The following is a 24,957-nucleotide window of genomic DNA, read 5'->3' as shown; positions in this document are numbered from 1 at the left end:
TGAAATCAAAAAGTGTGAGCTTTTATTGCGGCAGATGTCGAAAATTTCAAGTGTAATAGCCGGGTTTCGTGCCAGGTCTTACTGAACTAAGTAACTATGCTTTTTTTTTCAAAAATTTATCTAGAATAAAATTTTCAAGACCTGATGTTTTATGAATCGTTAAGTCTAAATGATGACCTAATTTCTATTTGTACAGCGGTCCTAATTTCTATTTTTATAACAACTTTTTACCCGCCAACTTTCAAGTTTATTGAAGCAGACAATTGTATATAGTTGGATAAAAACATCATGTAGGAGACAAGGAGATTGCGGGTTTAAGTACCATCTAGTTGCGGTATATTTTCCCAAGTCTAAAAGTTCCGCACCAGGGATAAAACGCACAAGTTATCGAAAGCAGCGTTTATTCTTGTCAAAGCTGAGAATTTGAATACAGCTCTCTCTGTCTGTCTGATCCATATAGGCTTGGAAACTTCTGAACCGATGGGGAAAGGTGACCAAGATTGTTGGAAACCCCTCACCTTTCTGGTAGGGAGTGGTACCATACAAATGGAACTCAAATTGCACACGAGAGTTAATCAAGCCAAAAAACCAAATTTGGCACGTGGATGTTCTTAGGAGTAACTTTAGGGATTTTGGGAGCAAGAAAACGATTTCCTTGGTGGTTCGATATCCTTCCCTCTTTTGGAAGAGAGGGCCCATACGAATAAAACACAAATTTCTTCACAACCCAAAAACTACTCAAGTGACTGAAACCAAATTTGGCATGTGGTGATTTTGGAAGCAAAAAAAAAAGTTCAATGTTGGTTCGATACCATGAATTGATTTATTCATAAAATGAGTCATTCATAAATTGAGTTCTTAAACGTCTCGTAAAATGGTCCATAGGTCGTTTCTATTTTGGTCGACCTGTGGATCGTCGTAACTCGGTACTCCGATTTTTCGGAGTGGATGATCTGTTTGGATGACTTTATGCGGTGAATGTTTGTAGCAAGGGGCGACACGTCAGTGCAAGCTCTGCAATGTTGTTGTTGGAGCTTATTTCAATTCGTGTTTTCAGCCGCAGAAAGGAGCCCAACAACAACTATTTATATGTCATTTATTAGTCTCATAAATGTAAATTTTGGGAACACATTATAATGGATATTTTTCATATGTTTTTCGAACTATTCATTTTATTTTTTTGAAAAAAAAAATTGAAATAAAATAAAATAAAATAAAATAAAATAAAATGAAATAAAATTGAAATAAAATTGAAAATTTCAGGCGTGGAAGACCTTCAATCGAAATACTCTCTAAATGTCTTAAAAAAAGAATCGTATTTTTTAAATTCATTTTTAATCATCTCACATATTTACATGATCATATCACGAACTGAGCAATATCTGTTCGTGTGTACGTATGTGTGTATGTATATTGTTGAATGTTCAAAATGGGCACTTTTAAGGGAACAAAGTTTTCCTAGCAAACACTTTACCAAGTTCAACATTCAAAATTTTGAAAATGTGAAATTAAAACGAAAATGTGAAAATTTTCGACAAATTTATATTACAAATTTACAAATAACAGGTCAAAAACATTCAAAAATAAAATAAAAAACACTGAAAAAAGTCTAAAACAACATTCAACATTCTGTGCCGAACACTGGACACCATCGGTTGTAGTTGGTGATTGTTCCGACTATTAATTCTTTAGTTTCCTCGCGTGCTGACTTTACCCAGACAAATCAACAGGCCCCTGGTTGTGTACTTTCGGCCCAAAACAGGATCATAGTCGAAATCTCTGAGCATTGTTCAAATTTCGAATGATTTGACACCACATTACAGCACCCTAACCAGAATTTTAAGAATCAAACCAAACAAGCTCCGTATCGTAGCCAATAACCTGGAACAGACCAGTGATCTGGCTTGTTTTAAGCTACCATAATGTGACCGTTCCGAGTCAGTCCGCAGAAGAATGCTGTTGGCTGTTTTAAAAACAGCAGCTTTTTTGAGGTAAAAATACTGGACTGCAAGAAATTGCATCCAGTGTCCCCCGTGGAGCGTAAGAAAACCCTCAATCCGTGTCTGACGAATTCGAATCATTTTCGTTAGATTTGACCGAAGACGGAAGTGCGCAAAGTCAAAGACAAAGAATGAAGTTTTGCCATAAGCAAACGTAGAAGCGTCGAACCCGCGAGCTATTACTCTGCTGCCTTTTGACGCACTTCCGAGCTTGCTAGGGGCACCAGAATCGATTCCAAAAGTTATACCAGTTTTTATACATCATTTGAAAAAGAAGATTTTATTGAATAGATTCTACTACGAAAATTTTGTCAACAACTGCAAAGCTCTAGCGTGTAAGAATAGAAAGTTGGTGTGGAAGCGCCATCCCTGCAGCCAAATCACGAACTGAACTAACGTCAAATTGAAGCCCTTATAACACCGAGAAACTTTGCTTAAGACTGCAAATCGATTGGATAGAGTATCAGAGCACTGGACTGTGTATTCCATGCAATAAATACCCCTAGTAACAATATTGATTCTATCAATGTTTTATAGCGCTTAACACAGCCAAAACAGCGCTATAAAACTTTGATAAAACCAGTTTTGTTACTTGGGTGCAAAGCAATTGTAATTTTACATGAAACCTATGGTTATACTAAAATTGAAATATCACAAAAATACAAAAAAAAACATCATTCAAAATTTCAGAAAATAAAGATTTTTTGATAGACTATTTTTATAAAAAAAAACCTGGTTTGCTAATTATTGCTACCCGATGAGATATCTACTTCACAAAATTGTGTATTTATTTCAAATTTTGCGTCATATTTTCACTTAGGTACTTAAAAAACTTCTGTACTCAGAAAATGACGGAATTATCCTATTTCTATCGAGAAAAATTTGTAAGAAATTAGTTCGAGCGAACTCATAAAATTATCACAATAAAACGTGAAATTCAGACAAATGTTATAAAAACTCGTAGATCTCTGAAACGTGAAAAATTAGAAATTTTGTATATTCTGTGAAGTTTTATACAATCAAGAGATCTACAACTTTGTCGAAACCCGCAAAGCTCTAGCGTGTAAGGGAAAGAAGCTTTGACTATAGCAAGAAACTTTGTAGACGATTGCAAACCGATTGGTCAAACTCTGAGAGCGCCAATTATTTCGTTCTGCTAGATTCCATTCCTGGCCCAGTGTGCATTGCAAGAAGGTAGGTAACACATCCGCCTACTGATGGAATAAGGCACAATGCAGCAAATGTGGGGAAAACAATACTGAGGAATTATTTTTCTCTTTTTCTTTTTTCTTTCTCTCTGTCGTTTTTTCTCTCTCTCTGTCGTTTTTTCTCTCTCTCTGTCGTTTTTTTCTCTCTCTCTGTCGTTTTTTCTCTCTCTCTCTGTCGTTTTTTCTCTCTCTCTGTTGTTTTTTCTGTCCCTCTGTCGTTTTTTCTCTCTCTCTCTGTCGTTTTTTCTCTCTCTCTGTCGTTTTCTCCTCTTTTCCCGTCGTTTTCTCTCTCTCTCTCTCTCTCTCTCTCTCTCTCTCACTCTCTCTCTCACTCTCTCTCTCTCACTCTCTCTCTCAATCTCTCTCTCTCTCAATCTCTCTCTCTCAATCTCTCTCACTCACTCTCTCTCTGTCGTTTTTCTCTCTCTCTCTCTGTCGTTTTTTTCTCTCTCTCGCTGTCGTTTTTTCTCTCTTTCTCTGTCGTTTTTTCTCTCTCTCTCTCGCTCTCTGTCGTTTTTTTCTCTTTCTCTCTCTCTCGCTCTCAGTCGTTTCTCCTCTCTCTCTCTCTCTCTCTCACACACACACGTTTTTTCTCTATCTCTGTCGTTTTTTCTCTCTCTCTCTCTGTCGTTTTTTTCTCTCTCTCTTTGTCGTTTTTTTTGCTCTCTCTATATCTCCGTCGTTTTTTCTCTCTCTCTGTCGTTTTTTCTCTCTCTCTCTGTCGTTTTTCCTGTCTCTCTCTGTCACTTTTTCTTTCTCTCTCTCTGCCACCAAACTAATGAGGCGCAGGTTATTCTTGGACTGATTATTGTTATATACTTCTACTGTATCATGTTGGGTTTGTTTCTATCTAGGCCATGCCTTTTCATGCCTATTTGCATTGAATTGTAAGATGCATTATCTAATGCTCTCTCAATATCGAGAAAAGCTGCCATAAAAATTTTCATAGCTTGGATGTTTGTTTCAATATTTCCCACTAACATGTGTAACGCGCCAGTGGTTGATATGTTATTGTTGTGAGCAAATTAAAATTTACTCAATGGATTTACATGGCTTTACATGATGATCAATAAGTTTTTCCATATTTTTCTAAAAGATTAAATTAAAAGTTAAGATAATTGGCCTGTGAAGGCTTTCGGAAGAGTCTTATTCCGTCTTCCGACTTTTGGCATAAAAATAACTCTAGTTTGTCTTCATTATATGTAATTTTGTATTAGACTCACTTCTTCGTAATGATTAAAATAATGAGTTTCTTGTTCTTCTGGAGCATAACTGGCTGTATTCCCGAAGAGTTTTGTGGTTCGAAAGAGTCTATTGCTCATTCAACCGTTTGATTTACTGAATATGGAGCAGGCAAGTTCTTGGAATTCAATCCAAGACGGACTTGAGCTTAGCTGTTCTTCCGTTGCACCTGGGAAACCTAAACCGTTGGAAGGTGCTTCAGATAGGGTTTTTTACAACCTGGCTGCAGGAATGTTTCGGTTGAAAAAGTTATTTTTCTACGAATAATGGTGCGAGTTTAGGGTCTATTGCTACCTGGAATGGCGGAGACAGGAGTCTCATTTGGGCGGGCCCCAACAGCCTACCTATGAGTTGATTTAAATCGCATTCATATTGTAAAATAAGACTTTAGTGTATGTTCAAAAAGTAAAAAGCGTAAACAGATCAAAACTTCCAAAAAATGGTGAAAAATGCTGAGAACTGTTTAAAATAAAACTGTCAGAACAGTAATAAAATAATGAAAATGTCAAAAAGTCGAAATGATAATTTTCAAGATGTTCAAAAAATGATAAGTGTGAAAAACAAAAATATCAAAAAGGTGAAAACCGTTAAAAACAGAAGAAATTGAAAAATTGAAAATTGGACATTGAATTTGAGATAGTTGAAAGCAAATATTGAACATATAAAACTTAAAACTGATAAAAAATAAGGTGAAATGGAAACCGTCAAGTCATAACAAACAGAAAAAAATACTTAACGAAAATATAGTGAAGAAGTTGTCAAATCAGTAGTAGTAAAATAGAAATGCTTACATTGAAGTAAAATTAAAAAGTAAAGAGAACCTAAAATAAAAAAGTAAGCAAAAAATGAACGAATGAAAAAAAAAACAGTATCGTGTCATGCACAATTATGAGTAATTTTTACACAAAATACGTTTATTAAGAAAATTTAACAATTTTCATTAGTAATTGCATTTTTCGTAACATAGTAGAACCCTTATTAAGGCTACTGGAGTGATTTTAATTTGCCAATGTCACCGCAAATAAGTAAAAATTAATAATCATCATTGCATAGAGAGAAATGAACCGTATTTGTGACCAGACTTCGAAATAGTCACGGTAGAACCACTTTTCACTGCGATAATCGTCTTCTTCTTCCTCTGACGCTACCAAGGCTCGCTGTCTGAATACATTCTTAAACAAAAATGTCAAATGAGTATCACCATCACGACGTTATTTTCCTCAAACGTATTTTGACATTTTTTCTAGAAATGAGAATTACGCACGTTGAGTGCGTGTATTCTGGAAATTATTTATATCATTGATCTTGTGTTAATATTTCTCAACATAAATGAACGAAGTAGACAGAAATAGGCCGAAATAACATCGCTAAACGATTGACAGTGTGCATCTCTTTGATGCGCGAGTGTCGTTTGACTATCGTTTTCTTTCTGTGAGCTGAGCGGCGATGGTTTGGTTGTTTTACATTTACGAACGAAAGCCGACTGTGACGCACGCTAAGGAAGCGAGATCAAATGAAAATGGTGACCGTTTACAAGCCTGTTTGTGACAATGTTGTTGATATTACGAACAATTGTGGTCATTCAACATTTTGTTTTTTCTATACTTTGGCACGAAAATACAACTTAGTAAAATAATTTATTTTCTCATCTTTAGAAATTTAATGTGATGATTTTTGACGATTTTATAAATTAAATAGTCTTTCGTCATCTTGAATGGCAAAAAGGATCCACAATTGCGTCCTTCAGTCTGTGAATAAAATTATGGAATTGATGTTGAAATATCGGTTATTTTTCCGATTTTATATACATTTTCCGACATTCAGGCTTCACGTTAACTGACCCATAATTGTAAATGGACTGTGTATTATATCGAGATATTAAAGAAAAGTTATTTTTCTATTTTACATACGCCTCTTGACATGTTTTTGTGTTGTACACACAACACAAATACAAGTTCCGAAAATCTTTCTTGTCTCAAAAATCCAAGAAAGACAATTATTATTGTGAGTATTGGCGGATTAGACCACTACAGGCTTATGCAGTGTGCTGTCTAATAAAAGTGTGATTAAAAAAATAGGAAGGTGGTATCCAAGACACGACCGCATGGTAGACGTGGGGCTCTTAAAAGCCGCTACAGATGCGTAGTAGTGTGATATTCACCACAACTCGATAACCTTGTACATAACCAGCGGTATATACGAAACTAATCCGATTTCAAACAGAAAAGTTCGGCATGTTCTGTTAACAATGCTGAATCCGTTTTAGAAAATTCACACGCTTCATTCAAATTTATGTAACGTCTTGAAAAAAGACAATTATAGTTTGACATCACAGTAGAATTTCGAACTTCAACCTGATATCTGCCACCAGTTTATGTAAGCACGAACCGAATTTTCCCCCAGTCGCACATCGGCAATATGCAACACGAAACCGTTGCTTTCACGAGAACAATTTGATGGTCATCCTTGGCGCAACACTACACGATACGTGTTATATTGTTGCGTTTCTAAGAGCTCTATCGGTTCGGCTGCGCTGAATGCCAATACAAAATAAGATTCATTTTTCGTATTGCGTAACTGGGACAAACTGTGACAACTTGGAATAAAGGCGGAGCTAGTTAGAATATCTTCTGAAATAAACTTCAGGAACAGAAACCGAGTTCGTGATAGGATAGTCGCTGCTTTTCCAATTGATGTTTAGTAAATTTTTTCACTGGTTTGCAATTGGAAAGATATGCCAATTATTATACCACTGTTTTGGGGCAACCTTCAGGTGTAGTAACAGAATATGTTTGTAAGACGTAGTCCGACGTCAAAAATTACGACAGGCAGGTGATTATGAAATTCTTTCTGGTGTTGTAGAATATAACAGATAAAAAAGCTTCAATCAAAAAAGGTAACGAATGTAAAAATGCAAATCAAAAAAGTTACTAGAGCTAAGAAATCAATTAAATATTCTGAAAAAAATATTGTTGAAAATTTTTAAAATTCATTCAGAAGTGGTTGAGTTTTAGCTTTCAAAAATCTACTAAATATTCGGCAAACTATCATCGAAAAGTTGTCTTCAAAGTTGCTTCGTAAAACTGTAAATACAATTTTGAGTAACGAGCAGAGGTCTGTATTTTAGAAATTTCATCCAAAAAAAGGCGAAAAATTGTTGAGAAATGCTAAAAAAAGCTTGACAGCTTTCGAAAAATTGTCGGAAAGTGAACGAAAAGTCGCTCAGAACTTTATTCAAGAATCGTTCAAAAGTATTCAAAAAAATTGTCTTGTTATCATAACGATATCTTCAATTGTGGTGAAGGTCATATTACTTTCAATTTATTTCCTTTCCTTTAAATTTACACAGCGACTGTCTTACAATTATAGGTGTCGATTATTAGCCCCCAAATTAAACTGCAACAAATTGGATAGAAAGCGACATTTGTGATTTGTTGTTGATTCAACCAGAATTCATGATAGTGACTCACTGAAGCGACTCCTAATTGCAAATGCGTTAAGGCGAAAGGAGTTTTTTTTTCTCTAAAAAATTATAAACCCAAGAGAAGAAAAATTTTTGAACTCACTTTACGCTTTCTGAACGCAAACCTAAGTTTATTAGAAAAGCCTAAACCTAGGGTACGGGTACCTCATTCGGACTGGTTAAGTTTTCCACTGCACTGACTGTTGCAAGCGGCGTTCTGCGCCGCTCCGGAGTGCTCTTTTACGATGCAGCAATCCACAATAATAATGACGGTGGTGGCCTCAACCAGTCAGTGCATCGGGATTGCACTGATGCCGAACAAATAAAAACCGGCGCGGCCGCGGTATTGCGCACATTTGCGGGTTTAATTGCACCTTCAATGGGCAGCAATAATATCGGAGAAACGTTAAGTTAAATGCATTACGACATTGCAAATTAAAACAATTGCTGTTTTTTTTTTCTTCATATATTTACTTCGAGCTGACACTTCGGTGCTCTTTCACCGTGGCAAACTACGATCGGTGATTTTCACTGCCTACTGTGCATCTCCATAAGTAAGTTTCCTATTGATTATTCGCTTAGGAAAATGGAGTGGGCCGTTTTATTTGCTCTGCCTTTCAAGTCAACAGGAATGGGAGATTCAAGGGTAGAAAGAAAGGCACGCGAGCTTGGACATTTTAAGGCTAATCCCATCATGGCATGTCGAAAAAAAAGAACGAAAATTGCTAGGCGATAATTATTTGCTCGACTTTGAACTCAGCGGATTGTGTTTTGTTTTCATTGAATGTTGGAAATTGTCCAACTCGCTCGTCTGTATGTGTGTGTCATGACATACCGCAGTGCAGCGCGGCAGTCACCTTGATTAAGCCACCTTGCTCTGCATTTGATGGCAGGCGATGGAAATCATTTTTATTAGCCTTCAAGTTGAGCTCTGCAGCCTCCACGCGGTCGATTGATTGATTAATTGTTTGATTCGGTTTGTCCTCCGTTAACGATGTGATTGTTTGTTTGCCGAAAAATTGGTTTTAGTATTTTGTTTTTTGACCGTTTTTCACGTTAAATTATTCAAACTTTTCGAATTAACTTTTACCTAGCTTCTCCCGGTACTTTTTTTTTGCTAAATTGCAAATTCGAAAGAAAATGAAATCCATTTAAATTTCGGCCGTTTTCGTCTCCTTGGCGGGGATCAGAAAAAGAGAGGCGAACCATTACGAGGCCACCACGGAAGGATAGCAAGCAATAGGAAAAGCTGTGCTGCAAATTGACTGACTGTTGATCAGTTTCTGTCTTTCTCTCTCTCCCTCTCTCTCTCGAGCTTTCGGAGAAAGGTGAAGTTTTGAGGTTGTGAATTATTCAACCTCCTCGCGTCGCGCGTCGATCCGTGGAAAAACAGCCGCTCTCGCGTTGGGAGTTTCCAATTTGCAACGAAATTTGTAGAAAGTGCATTGGCTTGCGCTTTTTTTTTGCTGTCGATTTTTTTGCTGTCGCTGTCCGTTTGCTTGAAAAGTAGGCAGCCGCGATTCATTTTTCATTAGCATAAACATTTGGAGTTCAGTCCAAGTTTAGAACACGAACCGAAAATAAAGTCCGCGTCATTGAACCATTCTGAATTGCGTAAATCAGTTTAGTCTGGTGTTCCGTTGCCAGTGTATCAAATGAATCCCATTTTCGGCTAATCGTCGCCGATGATTTTGATTGAGTACACCGATGGAATTCGCACCCGTATCCGATTGGGAAGGAAAACAACGCAATACACACAGACACGCACCCGACGCGGGGGCCTGTTTGAATAAATGGCGTGTTCATTTTAGGTTCGTTAAGTTTTTTTTTCTTCTATTATCTCACCTTGTACGAGCTGTGAAACTGATTGGCGCACGCTTAGGCTAATCACCGAGTGGCTTTAAAATTTGATTGAGAAGCACTAGTGTCAAGTCGCGAGTGACACGTCTCTTCTCGGCAACCTTGGCATTGGCTTCGCAGCACCTGTGACCGGCTCCAATTCGATACGCCTAGTTGTGCTTTTCGTCATGAAAAATTAGCCAATTATTTTGGATTGTTTCGGATTACAGTCAACCCAACCGGGTTTGATGGGGTGACATAAGCAATAATAGTAACTTCAACTTTTGGGTGTGTCTTGCGAAAAATCACCATAAAATTCTGCTTGTTCCATCTCTAGAGGGCGTGACTCCTCAAATGAGATACGAAACTGTAACTGCGCTTTCATTTTCAAACAAATAGCTAGTTATAAAAGGAAAATTTATCTCCTTTTCCGCTGGTCAGAGCACGGAGCGAAAGTGTTTCTGTTTTATCTGTACGCGGTTCGTGAGCAACGCGTGACGTCGTCTCTTGCCGCAACAGCGGCCAGTCGTGGTCATAATTCACGCAACAATAACCGCACAACGACCCGCCGCAAGCCTTCCCGAAAAATAGGAAAAGAAGCAAAACAAAACATACACATAATTCAAATCCTAATTGCAAACTAGCAACTTGCGGTATCATGATTTGTGGCCAACGAGAATACAACCCTTTAATTGTCACCGGTGTCCGCCGAAGTTTTATTATTAGTGTCTATCGGTTCGGTTCCGGACTAAGCCGGAACGTGGGTCCTCGGTCGGTCTTCTCTTCTCAGTCGATCGTTCCTCTATCTAAACTCTCCCACCCGAACTTTCCGGCGGTGTTTTCATGATACAAATTTCGAGTAATTATACTTGCGGTACGTTTCGTCAATTAAGTAACTATCGAAATTATCTATACTCGGTTTAGTAATAAAAGCTGGCAGTGAAAAACATTGAAATAGATTTGACGCCATTGAAGGCTGAGTTTCCGAAATTCCAAGCAACATCTTGGTATCACTGGTATTCTAAGTTTTCTATGTTGTAGTCTCCAACAAATAAAAGACTAGTTGTAGCTTTAACGTCTATATTCTTTGGAGGTTGGAACAAATATCAATAGAGAAAATTGTGCTGTCAACCAGCTTAATAATTCACAGGCTTCTTAGTTAAAAGTCTTCGAGTGTAATTGCTATGGAACATCTCCCCCTTAAAAGAGATCGTAGGATCCGAGCCATGCCGGAAGCCTTCGGTTACGAACGGGTTGATTGGAGCACTGCGGATTGATGCCTTCAACAACGACTTCTAGTGCTAGAACCTTTTCTTGGTCCAATGTTGGTTCGGCAGGGTGCAATACTTCAGGCAATTGTTGAATTGGGTGTGCCACTTCTGGCAGCATTTCAGGCGGTTGTTGAGTTTCTTTGGAATCAGGATCGGCAGTTTCATCCGAACATGGAGTACACAGATTTTGCATTCCAAATTCCTCAAGCAGCACGGTCCATGGTAAATTTGATTCAGTAGCTTCACTAATGGATTCTAGATGACGCTGTCGTAGCTGATTCGTATGAGAACGGATGAGACGACCGGTGTCCAGAAGTACAGCATACATGACGGAGCCTTTTCTCTCAATCACCTTGCCAGGAACCCATGAGGTTTGATTGTGATGATGAACCTCTGCGTACACTAAATCATCAGCGGAGAACTCTCTCTTGACGGTACCATGGTGTTGATTGAACTGGTTATTCTGCTTACTGTTTACAGCTGGTGTGCTTGATTTTCGGGGCTTAAGAAGATCCAGTGTAGTAGTGAGGGGTCTACCTAGAAAAAGTTCTGCAGGTGACTTATGATCACGAGCACTTTGATTGGGTGTGGACCGGTAAACGGAAAGGAAAGTTTGAAGATGTCGGAAAGTTGCTGGATTTCCTCCCTCTCGTAACTTCTTGAGTCCTCTTTTCAAAGTGTCCACAAAGCGCTCAGCCTGTCCATTAGACTGTGGATGGTAGGGCGCAATTGTTAAGTGGGTGATTCCAGCTTCATCACAGAATTGCTTGAATCGGGCGCTAACAAATTGCAGGCCATTATCCGAAACCAGAATTTTTGGATTGCCGAGTCTTGAAAAAATCTCGTCTAGCATTTCCAACGTTTTCGTTGTGTTTGTGCTTCGAGTGCGGTAGATTTCTGGCCATTTTGAATATGCGTCAATTACCAGAAAGTAGTAGTATCCATTAATCGGGCCAGCATAATCGATATGGACTCGTTCCCACGGCTTCGATGGAATGGGCCACGACTCCAGGTCCGTCTTGCGTGGTGATTTAGCAGCTTCAGCACAGGGTCTGCAGCATCGAACATATTTTTCGACGGCATCATCGATGTTAGGCCAGTACACGAAACTTATTGCTAGGGATTTCATTCACTCCATCCCCGGATGGCCTCGATGTAGTTGCTGAAGAATGCGTTTGCGAAAGCGGTTTGGCACAACAACTCTATCGCCGAACATGATGCAACCTTGGACGATCAGCAGACTGTCTCGGCGGATAAAGAATTGTTGGACAACTGGATCATTAATTGCTTTGGAATGATTGGGCCATCCTTCATTGATATGGAACACCACCAACTGGAGAACAGGATCTTTCGATGTTTCAGTAGCGATCATTTCAGACGTCACAGGTAGACTTGAAGTAGAATCACTGAGAACGGTGTTGACATCGGCTTCCATTCGGACAGAAGCAATGACATACTCTTCGTCAGTTGTTGGATGGCATTTCATTAGTCGTGAAAGGAGGTCAGCGTGTCCAAAGTCTTCAGTGCGCACAAACTGGATGTCAAAATCGTACAGCATTAACGTAAGCGCCCAGCGTTGAAGCCGGTTAGCCGTGTATACCGGAATCCCTTTTTTGCTCCCGAACACCTTAAGAAGTGGTTGGTGATCAGTCTGCAAGGTAAACTTCCGGCCGAATACCATCTTATGAAACCGTGTTACAGCAAAAACCAGTGCCAAAGCTTCTTTTTCTATCTGGCCGTAATTTTGCTCCGCAGGAGTTAGAGATCTTGAAATGTGCGAAATAGCCTTCACTGATCCATTCGGAAAACGATGCATAATAACAGCGCCCAAGCCATTTTTGGATGCATCACCTGCGACGATGATTTCTTTGTTCGGGTCAAAATGTGTAAGCAACAAGTCGGAAGTGAGCAGCATTTTGAACTTGTCGAACGACTTCTGACAGTTCGCAGTCCATTCCCATTTCACGTTTTGTTTCAGTAAATAATCCATGGGTGCTCTTAGCTCTTTCATCTGCTTGACAAAACGCCCATAATAATTGATAGCTCCAAGATACGATCGAAGCTGTGATACGTTGGTTGGAGCTGGCATTTGCGAAATTGCGGTTGTCTTCGCGGGATCAGGTCGTAAGCCATCTTTGTCGATGATATGGCCTAGGAACTTAATTTGTGATAGACCAAATCGACATTTTTCGATCTTCAGATGAAAACCGTACGTTTTGATCCGCTCCAGGACCTCATGAAGGCTTCGATTGTGTTCTTCTTTTGTCTTACCAGAAATCATGATATCGTCTAGATACGGTTTTACTCCAGGAATACCAACGACCATACTGTCAATAATCCTTTGGAAGGCACCAGGAGCGGACTTGATTCCAGGCGGCAGACGGTTGTATTTGAACAGTCCTCGATGAGTGTTTATCGTCAGATACTTTTGTGATTCCTCTTCAATCTCGACTTGCAGGTACGCATCAGAAAAATCGAGTTGGGAGAAATAACGGCAGCCAGCTAGATCAGCAAAAATATCATCTGGATGTGGTAGCGGATGGGCATCTGATTCTAGCGCATTGTTTAACCCTGTAGAATAGTCGCCACAGATACGGACGGAAACGTTGTCTGACTTACGGACCACTACTATTGGAGTTGCCCAGTCGGAAAACTTCACTGGTGAGATAATTCCCTTGTCCTGAAGACGTTGAAGTTCGGCATCCACCTTGGGAAGAGCAGCATATGCAACTGGTCTCTTGGGACAGTACACGGGACGGACGTTGGGCTTCAGGTAGAGTTTAACTTTTGCCTTGGTACACCGGCCAAGTGTGCTCTGGAACACTTCCGGGAACTTCGTACGCAGCTTTTGCTCAATTTCTTCCGGCTTCTGATGCACAGCATTGACCAGTGAGTTGAAAGGAATCGACCATAGATAGAATAGATCGATTGTTTCAATTCCAAGGACATTCAAATCCGGGCTTGATGACACATAGACAATGCCAGCTTTTGTCACGCTTCGGATGGTTATGTCTGCAAGGAACTCACCAGCCATGTTAATCTTGTCTCCGGAAGCGCTGATGGCGGTTATGTCAGTTTCTCTGATGGCTGGTTTGCCTATCGCCTCCCAGGTCTGCGTAGAAATAATGGTGATATCAGAAGCGCAATCTAACTGAAGGACAGCTTCTTTGCCATTGATTCCAACAGTAACGTATTTCCTCTTCCCTTGAAGATCGATGCGTTTTACTGAAATTCCTTTGGACTTCACAAATGCCTTGTACTTTTGTTTTTCGAACTTCTTTGCTGGCTTTGATTTTGATTCAGCGGATGAGCAGTAACCTTCTTTATGCCCTTTTCGTTTGCACTTGTTGCAATTGTGGTCTTGATAGGAACATTCCTTTACGAAATGTAAATCATCGCAAAACCTGCACGGAGATTTCGGTTGTTTTTTCTTAGCAGGCTTGGTGGAAACAGCGTTGACGACGGATTTTTCCGGAACGGGCTTCTCTACCAACTTGGTGTCCTGCTTTAGATTGTTGAACCGATGACACTCCTCGACGAGATTTTCCAAGGTTAGCTTTGTGCCGTCTGCTGGCGGAGCATGCTCTTCAGCTTCCAATTTGCCGATCAATCGAGTTCGGATGTCTGCATCGCGGGGAGATTGTAGACCGCAAATAAAACGTAGCGCCTTGAATTGGTCATCGGTGAGCTTGGTGAGTTGGAATGCTTCGCAATGCTTGTTCACAGAGGCAGCATAACTTGAAAAATCGTCTGCTTCGTTCTTAGTATACTGAAGACAACGGTAACGATCGTTGAACAGCGAGGTTTGATGACCAAAAAGTTTCTTAAGTTTCTCCACCGTTTCGTCCAGGCCAAAATCGCGGGGATGTCTTGGCAGGATACTATTTACGTATCGCTCGTGGAACTGGGTGCCGATTTTTCTTAAGAGTAGCCTCACCTTCGCTGGATCGTCTAGATTCTTGCCGTCGACCTTGAAGACATCTTCGTAGCGAGCAAACCACGCGTCGAAGAACACTCCACCGTCAGGATCGTAGTAAAAATCTTCAATTCCCGTGGCCAACGATTCGATTATCTTCTCGCTTCCCGGTTGGCTGGCTTGACCGATTCGCTTGAGGAGTTGAATCTGCTCTTGTTGGTTGACTACCAGTTCGGTTAGTCGGAGAATCGCGTTTTTCAAATCCTGGTCGGACATCTTGCAAGAGTCTTGAAGCAGCTTAAAATTGTCCTCGTCGCCAAGAATTGTTGTAGTCTCCAACAAATAAAAGACTAGTTGTAGCTTTAACGTCTATATTCTTTGGAGGTTGGAACAAATATCAATAGAGAAAATTGTGCTGTCAACCAGCTTAATAATTCACAGGCTTCTTAGTTAAAAGTCTTCGAGTGTAATTGCTATGGAACATTCTACAAGAGTTTTCTGCATATTTTCGTTATTTCATGTGGGTAACAAAAATTCATGGTCGCCAAAAATTTTAAAATAAGCCCCAATACTCAAACAAGTTGCCATAAATTCATGTGAGTTTAAGTGCCCCCAGTTTGGTTAGAACACCAACTGTCTCTCCCGAGCCATAATTCGAATGTACGATCATTGGCTTCTTGGACCACCATTGTACTTCGAGACTAGTTGGGGGATCCTGATATTTATCGTCACTTAAATATCAATTCTGAATCATTTTTAAATAATTTTTGTTTTTTATTGATTTTTGATTTTGGGCAGACGCCCTATATTCTTTTCTTCATCTATGTTATCCTTATGTTCTTATCCACGAATTTCTGCGTAGGTTACAAAGGTCTTGAATGTCCCCCAAGGGAGCATTCTGGGAGCAACAATGTTAACGCAATATTATTCTAGCAAGATGATAACCTACATATGATTGGTACCATGGAATAAATTTCGAACCTTTCATAAAATGTACAGAGTAAGTTCAAAAGTGTGTGTGTGTCTATTTCTGATTGGGAAATCTTTCAATCCGAAAAACATCCTTTAGAGAAGTCTAAAATTTTTTATCCTTATCTGTACTTGATGTAGCAAATTAAAGAATAACTCTTTCGCTAGAAAAAATTGACAATTTCCATACAAGTTTATGATTGATAGCTTGCGTCTTTCAGCGCGTTTTCGTGAAATTTATAAATTTGAAAATCTCAGAAGTTTATTATTATACCAATAAAACTGGTGCCTATGTCTTTTCATCATGTTTATGATTTTAACATGTTTTCACATTTTAACAAAAAAGATTTATTCGATTTGAAAAAAAAACACATTTTTGGCACCTAGATAAATTCGTAATTTTCGTTATTTTTGGCTTTCTTGGCCATTTTCAAATATTTTGAATTTTTTCTTCGATTTGACATTTTGAAGTTGTTTTTGTTTTTTTTTCTATTTCTACTGTGTTGATATTTTTACTATTTCCGATGTCTTAGTTGCGAAATTTCTATATTTTTATAACTTTTGTTTTAAATTTTGCGTATCTGCTATGTGTGGTGCTTTAACGTCAAGACATTTCGTCCGTTTTTGACACTCATATAAGGCATTTTTACACTTCTAACGTTGTTTAAATTTTTACTTTCATCAATTTCTTTTTCATTTCTTACATCATTAACACAGTTTAAACATTTGTGGCATTGTTTTAGAGCAAAACTTTTCAACATTTTTATTATATCTGACATATTCAGTATTTGACGTTTCCTCTTATTTCGTTTAATATTGTTGGTATTTTTAGCATTTTCTCGTTTTTGATAAAAATGAGTGAATTTTGAAAAGATTGAGAGGAGAGGCAGTTTGAGAGAGTCAGAGAGAGAGAGAGAAAGAGTAAGAAAAAAGACAGAGCGAGAAAAGGATAGAGAGAAAGAAAAAAGACAGAGAGAGAAATAGACAGTGAGAGAGAGAAAAAGACAGTGAGAGAGAAGAAAAGACAGAGATAGAGACAAAAAAAGCCAGAAAGAGAGAAAAAAGACAGAGAAAAAAACGACAGAGAGAGAGAGAAAAAACGACAGAGAGAGAGAAGAAAAAACGACACAGAGAGAGAGAGAGAGAGAGAGAGAGAGAGAGAGAGAGAGATAAAAAAGGCACAGAGAGAGGAAGAGAGAAAAAACGACAGAGAGAGAAAAAAAACGACAGAGAGAGAGAAAAAACGACAGAAAGAGAGAGAGATAGAGAGAAAAAACGAAATAGGGAGAGAAAAATAACGACAGAGATAGAGAAAAAACGACAGAGAGCGAGAGAAAAAACGACAGAAAGACAGAAAAACGACAGAGAGAGAGAAAACGACAAAGAGATAGAGAAAAAACGACAGAGAAAGAGAAAGGAAAAACGACAGAGAGCGAGAGAGAGAGAGAGAAAACGATAGAGAGAGAGAAAAAAAAAGACAGAGAGAGAGAGAAAAACGACCGAGAGAGAGAGAAAAAACGACAGAGGGAGAGGGAGAGTGAGAGAGAGAGAAAAAACGACAGAGAAAGAGAAAAAACGACAGAGAGTGAGAGAGCGTGTGAGAGAGAGAATGAGGGAGAGAGTGAGGAGAAAACGACGGAGAGAGAGGAGAAAACGACAGAGAGAGAGAGAGAGAGAGAGAGAAAAACGACAGAGAGAAAGAGGGAAAAAAGAATTCCTCAGTATTATTTTCCCCACATTTGCTGCATTGTGCCTTATTCCATCTTGAGAATCATCATTTCGACTTTTTAACATTTTCATTTCTTATTACTGTTCTGACAGTTTGTTTTAAAAACAGTTCTTAGCATTTTTTCACCATTTTTTGGAAGTTTTGATCTGTTTACGCTTTTTACTTTTTGAACATACACTAAAGTCTCATTTTACAATGTGGATTCGATTTAAATCAACTCATAGGTAGGCTGTTGGGGCCACGCCCAAATGGGACTCCTTTTTCCGCCATTTTAGGTAGCAACAGACTCTAAACTCGCGCCATTATTCGTAGAAAAATAACTTTTTCAACCAAAACATTCCTGCAGCCAGGTTGTAAAAAACCCTATCTGAAGCACCTTCCAACGGTTTAGGTTTCCCAGGTGCAACGGAAGAACAGCTAAGCTCAAGTCCGTCTTGGATTGAATTCCAAGAACTTTCCTGCTCCATATTCAGTAAATCGAACGGTTATGCTCCAGAAGAGCAAGAAACTCATTATTTTAATTAAAACGAAGATGTTTGAAGTGAGTCTAATACAAAATTACATATAATGAAGACAAACTAGAGTTATTTTTATGCCAAAAGTCGGAAGACGGCATAGGACAATTATCCTAACATCCATCTTTTCAAAAATTATGGAAAAACTAATAGATCATCATGTAAAGCCATGTAAATCCATTGAGTAAATTTTAATTTGCTCGCAACAATAACATATCATCCACTAACGCGTTACACATGTTAGTGGGAAATATTGAAAATTCCATCCAAGTCAAGGAAATTTTCATGGCAGCTTTTCTGGATATTGAGGGAGCATTAGATAATGCATCTTACAATTCAATGCAAATAGGCATGGCATAGATAGGTACGAACCCAACATGATACATTGGATGTATGTATATAACAATAATCAGACCAAGAATAACCTGCGCCTCATTAGTTTGGTGGCCGGAAGCGACTGAAATATCCACTCAGGCTGAGCTTGATAAAATCCACAGATTGGCCTGTGCATTGATTTCTGAGCTATGAGAAGTACTCCATCAAAAGTTTCATTTTCTTTTACTTCATCGGGTGATTCAACAAAAAGCTAAAAAAGCGCTTTGAGGTTTAATCGGCAGGTTAATCTAAAAGAAGGAGAACAATCTGAAAGAAATAATCCAATAAAAGATTTCCAAAAGAATAATCTAATAAACGAAAGTTGGGAAAAAGATGGGCAGGCTCACTTTACCTCTAGACAGACGGTTTCAAAATGAATGATTCAGGAATGCATCCTAGCGCGCCAACAGCTGGCTAAAAAAAACCAGGATAATTTATACTGCGAACCTGGTCACTGTGAAATCGAAGGAAATAAAAAGGCTAACTCCTTAGCCAGACAGAGGTCATCCACTAACTTTGTTGATTCAGAACCTTTTTGTGGAGTTTTACCGAGAGATTTAAAAGCTGAACTCAGTGAATGGTAGAAACCGACTAATCACATAAAAAGAATAGTATTCATGGTCTTCATGGTCTTTGCCAGCTCAAATCAAAATATGACATTGACGCAGAGAGAAATACTTTTGCAACATCACACGGTAAAGGTCTATGTGACGCAATTGGTGGACTATTGAATCGGATGACAGCAAGAGTTAGTTCAGCTACGTGACATGAACATCCGATTATAAGAACAAAAACACTGTTTGATTGAGCTAGGAAACGCAATAAAAATTACTTTGCCTTTTAAAATTACTTTGCCATTTGAAATTACTTCGCCCACAGAATGTGTGTCACAGAGTTTCTATTATCAACGTGCAGAACGATTCGATAGTATGATATGAGTGAAGCTAATTCCAGGAAGCCAAAAATAAACGCACTACTTGTTATTTTATTCTATTCTATTTTTATAATTTCTTGTATTTGTTGGTGATACAGAAAAGCGTATGTTAAATAGAAAAATTGAGAAAAACAATAATAAAACAATTAATAAAACAGGTACCCTATCTTGATATGATATACTAATTTTTTTTCATTTTCTTATCTCTTATTCTGAGTTTACTTTCAAATTTTTATTTTGGTTTTGTTCTCTTAACTTCTAAATTTGACTTTAAACATCATATTTGCAATTTTACTGCTACTTTTTCTGTTGACTTCTTATCTATATTTGTTCACTTGAAGCACGATTTTTCGGCTTTCTATTTTTTTTGTTATTTTTTTTTGTTATGAATTTATAGGATTTAAATTTCACTATTTTTTATCTCAAATTCAATCACCAATTTAAATTTAAATTAAATATTCTACTACTTTTCTTTTTTTTTTGTTTTTCACTTTTCTTCCCTCTGGACTTGACTATTTCGATTTTTTGACATATTCTACAAGTTTAGAATACTGCTTTGACGATTTTATTTTTTTTTTAATACTTGGGAGCATTTTTTAAATATCTTTTGGAGACTTGGACCATTTTCGTTATGCTTATAATTTTTTAGTTTTTTATCAATCCTTTTTTTCTACATTTCAACATATTTTGACTTGTTTCACTTGCAAAATTTTCTATGTATTTTAACATTTTTGACACCTTTTCCAAAAACATTTTTTATTACTGCTGCTGTGGTTACTACCTTTTCAACAATTTTCACTTTTTTCAACTTTTTCCCTTTTTTTGCCCTTTTTCCAATTTGTTTTTACCTTTTTTCGAATTTTTGGTTCACATTTTCTATCTTCTTTTCTTTTTTCTTTTTTTAAGATATTGATTTTTTTCCAACTTTTAATTTTATTTTTGAAAATTCTTGATCGTTTATATTTTTTTTGTCATTTTCATTTTGAGCTACTTTGATCTGTCACTTTCAACATTTTTATTAAATTGCGATATATTTTTAACCTTTTTTCCCCGTTTTAAAAAATTTTGTTCCTTTTAAAATATTTTGCCTTCTTCATTACCGTCGAGCTTTGCTAACGGGTTTTACCTTTTTTCAACATTTTCAAACAGTTTAAATTTTTTTTTTATTTTTGACCGATTTTGGATTTTTTATGATTTTTAACATCTATGATATTTTCTATCTCATCCGACCTTTTGTAGCTTTTTTATCTTCTTTGTCTTTTAGTGGCCTTTTTACTTTTTCAACATTGTTTTTATTTTTTTTAATTTTTTCTATCATATTTGAGTTCCAGTCTCAAACTTTAGGAGCTAAAAACCCCTAATGCGCTTATGGGAACGAAAGTTTGAAAATCCAATAATTTATATGCCCCGCAGGTCAAAACATCAGCACCCTACTTGCTGAAGAGGGCAAAATTTCGATAGTCGACGACAAAGAATCCAAAGTGCTCAAAAGTCCAAAGATTTTTATATTCAAAGTACCAAGAAATCAAAGAAATGAAGATTTCGATGATTTCAAACATCAAACAAACACGTTCGACAAGTTCAATAAGCACTCTCAAGAATCAAAATGAGAATCCAAGGCATCAAGAATTCCAAAGGTATAGATAGTCATAGACCAAAATTCGAAAATCCAGAGTTCCAAAAACCGTAAATTCAGAAGTAAATTACTTCGAAAAACCTCATGGCTTCGGAAAATCCACGGAAAGCCTAGAAACCAGAAATCAAGGAGATTCAAAAATAATCGCTCGAAAGAATATAGAAAATTAAAAGCTTATGAAAATGAACAAATTTATTTTAAAGACTATTTCAGAATTATTTTGTATTTTAATTTTTCGAGAAACCACTGAAATTCTCTGTTTTGTCGAAATCTAAACATGAAAGCAACTGATTTCGCATCAATATTAAGTATTATTTTAAGGAGAAAATTTTGTAACTCTAGGAATCAGAAATTTTAAAACAATATCGCTGTATGAATTTAAACTTTTTAAAGAGCCAATAAATATAAAACCTTATTGTAGGCCAGTGAAATAAAAATAATGTCGATGTAAAACCTAAAGAATCGGAACCAAATGAAAATTTTTCTCGTCTCCATCACTTAAAATTGCCAACCTAAAAACCGTCAAAACAGAAGGTCAGTAACTTATGCGTTGTTGTTATTTTTTTTTTTTTCAAATGTTAACGTAAGTCTTTAAAAAAACCAAAGTGATTACAGCAAACCCCTTCATTAGCAGCACCACAACTCGCACACGAGAGTTCTACGCTTCCCGCGCACAATCGCCATCACAGGAAACGGTTCGTCGCTTGTATTAATAGAAGTCGTTTGTTTCAATTTAGAAGCCAAATTGACAGTGGATTTTTTTCTTCTCCTTCCATGTGTACGTGATAGAATGGCACCAACCAAGGTCAAGGTTCCGCACGTTCAATCAAAAAACGAAAAAAAAAAAACACTCATAACTCACCTGACTAGAGCTCTTCCCGTCGCGAATTAGCGTCAGCCGCAACCGGGTGCCGCGTAGTTCGGCATGAACCGTCCGCCAGCTGCGATCCTGGGACCGCTTGCCGTCGATCAGGGTCACCTTGATGTTGAGTTCGCCTTCGCGCAGGACCGGCACCGAGGGGTCCGCCGGCGAGTCCCGGAAATGGGTCAGCGCTTTCGATTTGGCACTGTGGCTGTTGCGTGGGGAAACCAACGAAAAAAAAACGAAAACGATTAACATCGATTACATCGAATGCACTTTGGGGTCATTTTTTCCAACTGACAGAAATAACAGAGGATTACAAAGGCTTTCGGTAAGGTTAGAGGTGCGCAAATTGCATAATCAGGACACGGCAGGTAAGAGTAACACATTTAGCATTTTTCGTCTAGCGGTTCGACAGCGAGAGCAGCAAGACACGGTCAGTTAACAGCAATCAGTGCGAAGACATCGCGCGCGTTTCGCATCGCGGTGCACACAAAAGTCAGCGCGATTTCCACGCACCGCGGTCATAATTCATAAGGGGAAAAGTCAACAAAAGAGAGGAAAACAACAATAAACAGCATCATTACAACATTACACACGAACGCAGCGGAGATGTGAGCGTAAAATTATGCATCTGCACACACAAGCGCAGAGGGGAGCGAGCGCAGCGAGTGAAAGAGAAAGCGATTGCATCACTAGATGAAACTGCTTATGTTTTGGGGGGACCCGGACGGACGCGGACCCGTGATTAAAATTGATGATGATAATGATGAGCATGATCATGTGAAGATGAAATTTGGCAAGTAACATCAATAACTGTGTGAGCTGATGGAATGATTTTTTAAATGTTGAAGCGAAACTCTAGCTCATAATAATTAGAAGCCAAACAACGACAGCGGCACTAGCGGTTGTGGGCAAACCTTTGGGCGAAAAAGTAGCTCCTGGTGACGACACCGGAAGCGGACGTGGTTGTGATCACGTGCAGATTGCCCAAACTGGAGCCCCGCATCTGATCGGTTAGGGTTGTTGTGGTTAGTGATGCCGACCTCTTCTGGAAAACTGCCCGTGGTACCGGACTGGGGCTTCGAGTGCCGACTCCCGGCGATGGTTCCTTATCCGAGCAGGGCTCACCGTCATCACTGTCAGCCGGCACCGCCGGTAGCTTAGACAGATCGTTAACTGATGCGGAGCTGACGATTAACGGTTGCTGCTCTAGAATCGGCGGCAGATTGACGATCGGCGCTGATTCATCGAACAGCCTTCGCAACGGTTGAATGTCGCTGGTAAAACGCGGACGCCGCCAAGGACGATACGCGCTGATAGTTTCCGTTCGCATTCGATCGCAGGTAGAGAAACGCAAACGAACGTTTGCGTGAAGCCATGTTAAAGGAAGGAAGAATCGAACAAGAAATATTGCTAATTAGAACCAGAACGGCGCTTCGGTGTTCGTAATAATGGATCCGGTTCGTGTAAATTTTTGTTTCATCAACCCGCCCATTGGATGAAAACCCCAAGAAAAAAAAAGGCCGGAATGAGGAAATGTTCCGCTTCTTACCTTTTCAGCTGCTGTGGAAATTGTTGCTGCTGAAGTTGATGCGTCGGTTGACCAACAACCGACGGAGCCGCCGTCGAGTCCGTGACTGGTACCGACGACGCTGATGGGGGTGATAGTGACGACGATTGCTGATCGGTGCCAATCGCTTCCGGTTCGGTGTCCGGCGTATCGGGCGGCAAAGACATCGGACTGCTGTCCGATGGGTCGGAGCTCTCCATCAGCTGGAACAGGTTGTCGTGTGCCGTCGCCCGCAGGTACGATATCCGTCGGGTTTTTCGCTCATCTTCTTCGATAGCGAGCGCTTGGTTCGGATGTTGTTGCTTCTGACGGAGCACCACTTGGCCGGAATCTGTGTGTTATTTGAGTTTTTTTTTTTTTCATGAAGAACGAAGGGAAATAAAACGAAATTCAATTAATTAAGTTTAACACGATGGCAAGGAAATCAAATCTTGTATGTATGTTTGTATATGTGATAAAGAGTGAGTAAGAAACCAAACAACCGAGCGTTTGTTAGTTCATGTTGCATTTTAGTTCTCATGCGAGCAATGAAATGGTTGTTAAATGGGTCACGAACGGCTAAATATGATGGTTTTATTCTGATGAGGTGTAAAAAAAACAATGCGTAAAACAAAGGCGACAACGAAAAATTAGTTGGAATAGAATAACACGAACGATTGATCGAAAACGAGTCAAATCAAGAATTTGCTGTACAAGTGGAAAAAAGTCGGGCTGTTTTCAAACATTTTCTGTTTAATTGAAACTTCCAGTATTTTTGGGCTTTCGATGGAGGAGAAAAACCAAAGCAGCAGTCGACAGTGCAGATTTCAGTCTAAGAACATTCTTGACAGATTTGTCCCTTTTAGCATTTCTGACATTGTTGATATTTTTTAACCTTTTCTGTTAAACATTTTTACATTTTGTACTAATTTTGAGACTTCCACAACGAAGTTTTTAACATTTTCGAGTTTTCTGATATACTTTACCTTTATTAACATTTCAACATGCTTTTTTAACAATTTTTTCGGGATATTTTTATCACATTATTGAATTGGGGACCTTCTAACTGTTTATTTTTTTGACAATTTTTAGTTTCTTCAACCTTTTCCGGCCTTGTTTATCACATTAAATAAATTCAGATATTTTTAATATTTGACGCTTTATATTTCTTTTTACTTGACGTAATGTATTTTGACTTTTTTGACATTTTGTAATTTTTTTACTACTGTTGTTTGGCGTAGAATTGCGACTTACAACAACATATATAGGGGTACCAATTCGAAAACCTAAAATATCGAGTGCGTCACTAAGGTTGCCCCCTTTTAATGCCTTTTTTGTTAGAAGAATACAATTACGTTGTCCAACGCTGTTGACTTTTGTAATAGGCTTAACGATTTCTGCAGCAAAAAACCGGTTGACTCATACTGGAAAATGACTCGACCCGCA

At 38.5% G+C, this 24,957-nt stretch overlaps 1 protein-coding gene across 7 annotated transcripts in view; it reads right to left on the bottom strand.

The window, feature by feature from the left end:
• The window catches only part of LOC129718254 (uncharacterized), a 405,435-nt gene that overhangs the window by 41,470 nt on the left and 339,008 nt on the right, over positions 1–24,957 (bottom strand). For 6 of the 7 annotated variants that reach the window (XM_055668845.1, XM_055668840.1, XM_055668842.1 and 3 more), the window contains 3 exons: positions 23,515–23,863; positions 22,880–23,275; positions 21,960–22,170 (listed from right to left, as the gene is read on the bottom strand). In XM_055668845.1, the coding sequence (XP_055524820.1) occupies positions 21,960–22,170; positions 22,880–23,275; positions 23,515–23,863 (956 nt within the window). The remainder of the gene's footprint in view (positions 1–21,959; positions 22,171–22,879; positions 23,276–23,514; positions 23,864–24,957) is intronic. The other variant, XM_055668843.1, reaches the window with a different exon arrangement.

Source organism: Wyeomyia smithii, chromosome 1, assembly GCF_029784165.1.
Source record: "Wyeomyia smithii strain HCP4-BCI-WySm-NY-G18 chromosome 1, ASM2978416v1, whole genome shotgun sequence".
Taxonomy (NCBI): domain Eukaryota; kingdom Metazoa; phylum Arthropoda; class Insecta; order Diptera; family Culicidae; genus Wyeomyia; species Wyeomyia smithii.
The sequence above is the reverse complement of the archived record's forward strand: the minus strand, read 5'-3'. Positions and strand labels throughout refer to the sequence as shown.